The sequence below is a fragment of the Malurus melanocephalus genome, unplaced genomic scaffold (assembly GCF_030028575.1).
Source record: "Malurus melanocephalus ecotype Western Australia unplaced genomic scaffold, MMel_1.1 scaffold_2, whole genome shotgun sequence".
Lineage (NCBI taxonomy): Eukaryota > Metazoa > Chordata > Aves > Passeriformes > Maluridae > Malurus > Malurus melanocephalus.
The window spans coordinates 8,424,095-8,425,153 of record NW_026623234.1 but is presented as its reverse complement, the minus strand read 5'-3'; the positions used below and the strand labels follow the sequence as shown (position 1 = coordinate 8,425,153).

At 72.9% G+C, this 1,059-nt stretch overlaps 1 protein-coding gene across 1 annotated transcript in view; it reads right to left on the bottom strand.

The window, feature by feature from the left end:
- Positions 1 to 586, bottom strand: part of ZFP36L1 (ZFP36 ring finger protein like 1) — a 3,516-nt gene extending 2,930 nt beyond the window's left edge. The window contains exon 1 of the mRNA XM_057367319.1: positions 349 to 586. Coding sequence (XP_057223302.1) covers positions 349 to 405 — 57 coding nt within the window. The 5' untranslated portion in view covers positions 406 to 586. The remainder of the gene's footprint in view (positions 1 to 348) is intronic.
- Positions 587 to 1,059: the final 473 nt, after the last annotated feature.

Genomic DNA, 1,059 nt, shown 5'->3' with positions numbered 1-1,059 from the left:
CGCCGCCGCCGCCCGCCGCGCCGTGCCCGGGCGTGTTGTAGCGCGACGGCCCCGGGGGCACGGGAAGGATCCGACCCCCCCACTCGGCGCCGCGGCCGAGCCCGCCGGGAGCGCGGGGCGGTTCYCCCCCCTCCTCCTCCGGAGCGGCCGAGGCGGGAAGAGCGGGCGGGAGACACTCCTGCACCCCGAAACGGGGTGGCCGCGCTCGGTTCCCGCCCTGCGCCCTCCGGTCTCGGCGTCGAACTTGCTCACAACCAGAAAATGCCGGGGGGGGGGGCCCCGAACACGAACCCCAAAGACGCTGAAAAGCCCCGAAGTTGGTGGCGCAGCCCCCGCCGGCGCCCTTACCTTGCATAAAACTTCGCTCAAGTCGAAGATGGTGGGCGACACCAGGGCTGCGGACATCTTCGGCGAGCGAGGGGGGAAGCGAGTGGGGCAGCGGCACTCGGACACGAGGAGTCACGATGTGGGTAAGGCACAGCCTCCAGCGCCCCTGCTCGCAGCCTCCCCCCGCCGCCGATGCTGATGCCGCCACCAGCCCGCCCGGCCGCCGCGCCCGCTCGCCGCTTCCAGGGGGTTCGGGGAAAGCTCAACTTATAAAGTTTTGACTTACCCCGAGGAGGAGGAGCCGGCAGCGGGAGGAAGGGAAGGGGAGGAGGAGGAGGAGGGCAGGGTGATTGACACCGCGACTGAATCACCCGGGCGGACAGGCCCAGAAAAACTTTCGGGAGGAAGGGGGGGGAGGGACAAGGCGAAAGGGGGAGGGAGGAAAGAACGCGAAGCGGCCGGCTGGGCGGGCGGGCGGCTGTGTCGGGCCCGCTCCGCCCTGCCCTGCCCTGCCCTGCCCTGCGCTGCGCTGCGCCGGAGGGGCGGTTGTGCGGCCGCACCGAGTGACTCCGCGCGCCTCTGCGCGCGTGTCCGTTTGTGCGCGCGTCTGCGCGCGCGCGCCCCCGTGCGCGTGTGCCCGCGCGCTTGCCCGCGCGCGTCCACGTTGTGCGCGAGTTGTCCTCGTGCGTGCGCGCGTTTAACGCGGGCCGCGCTCCCCTCCGCCTGCGCGCG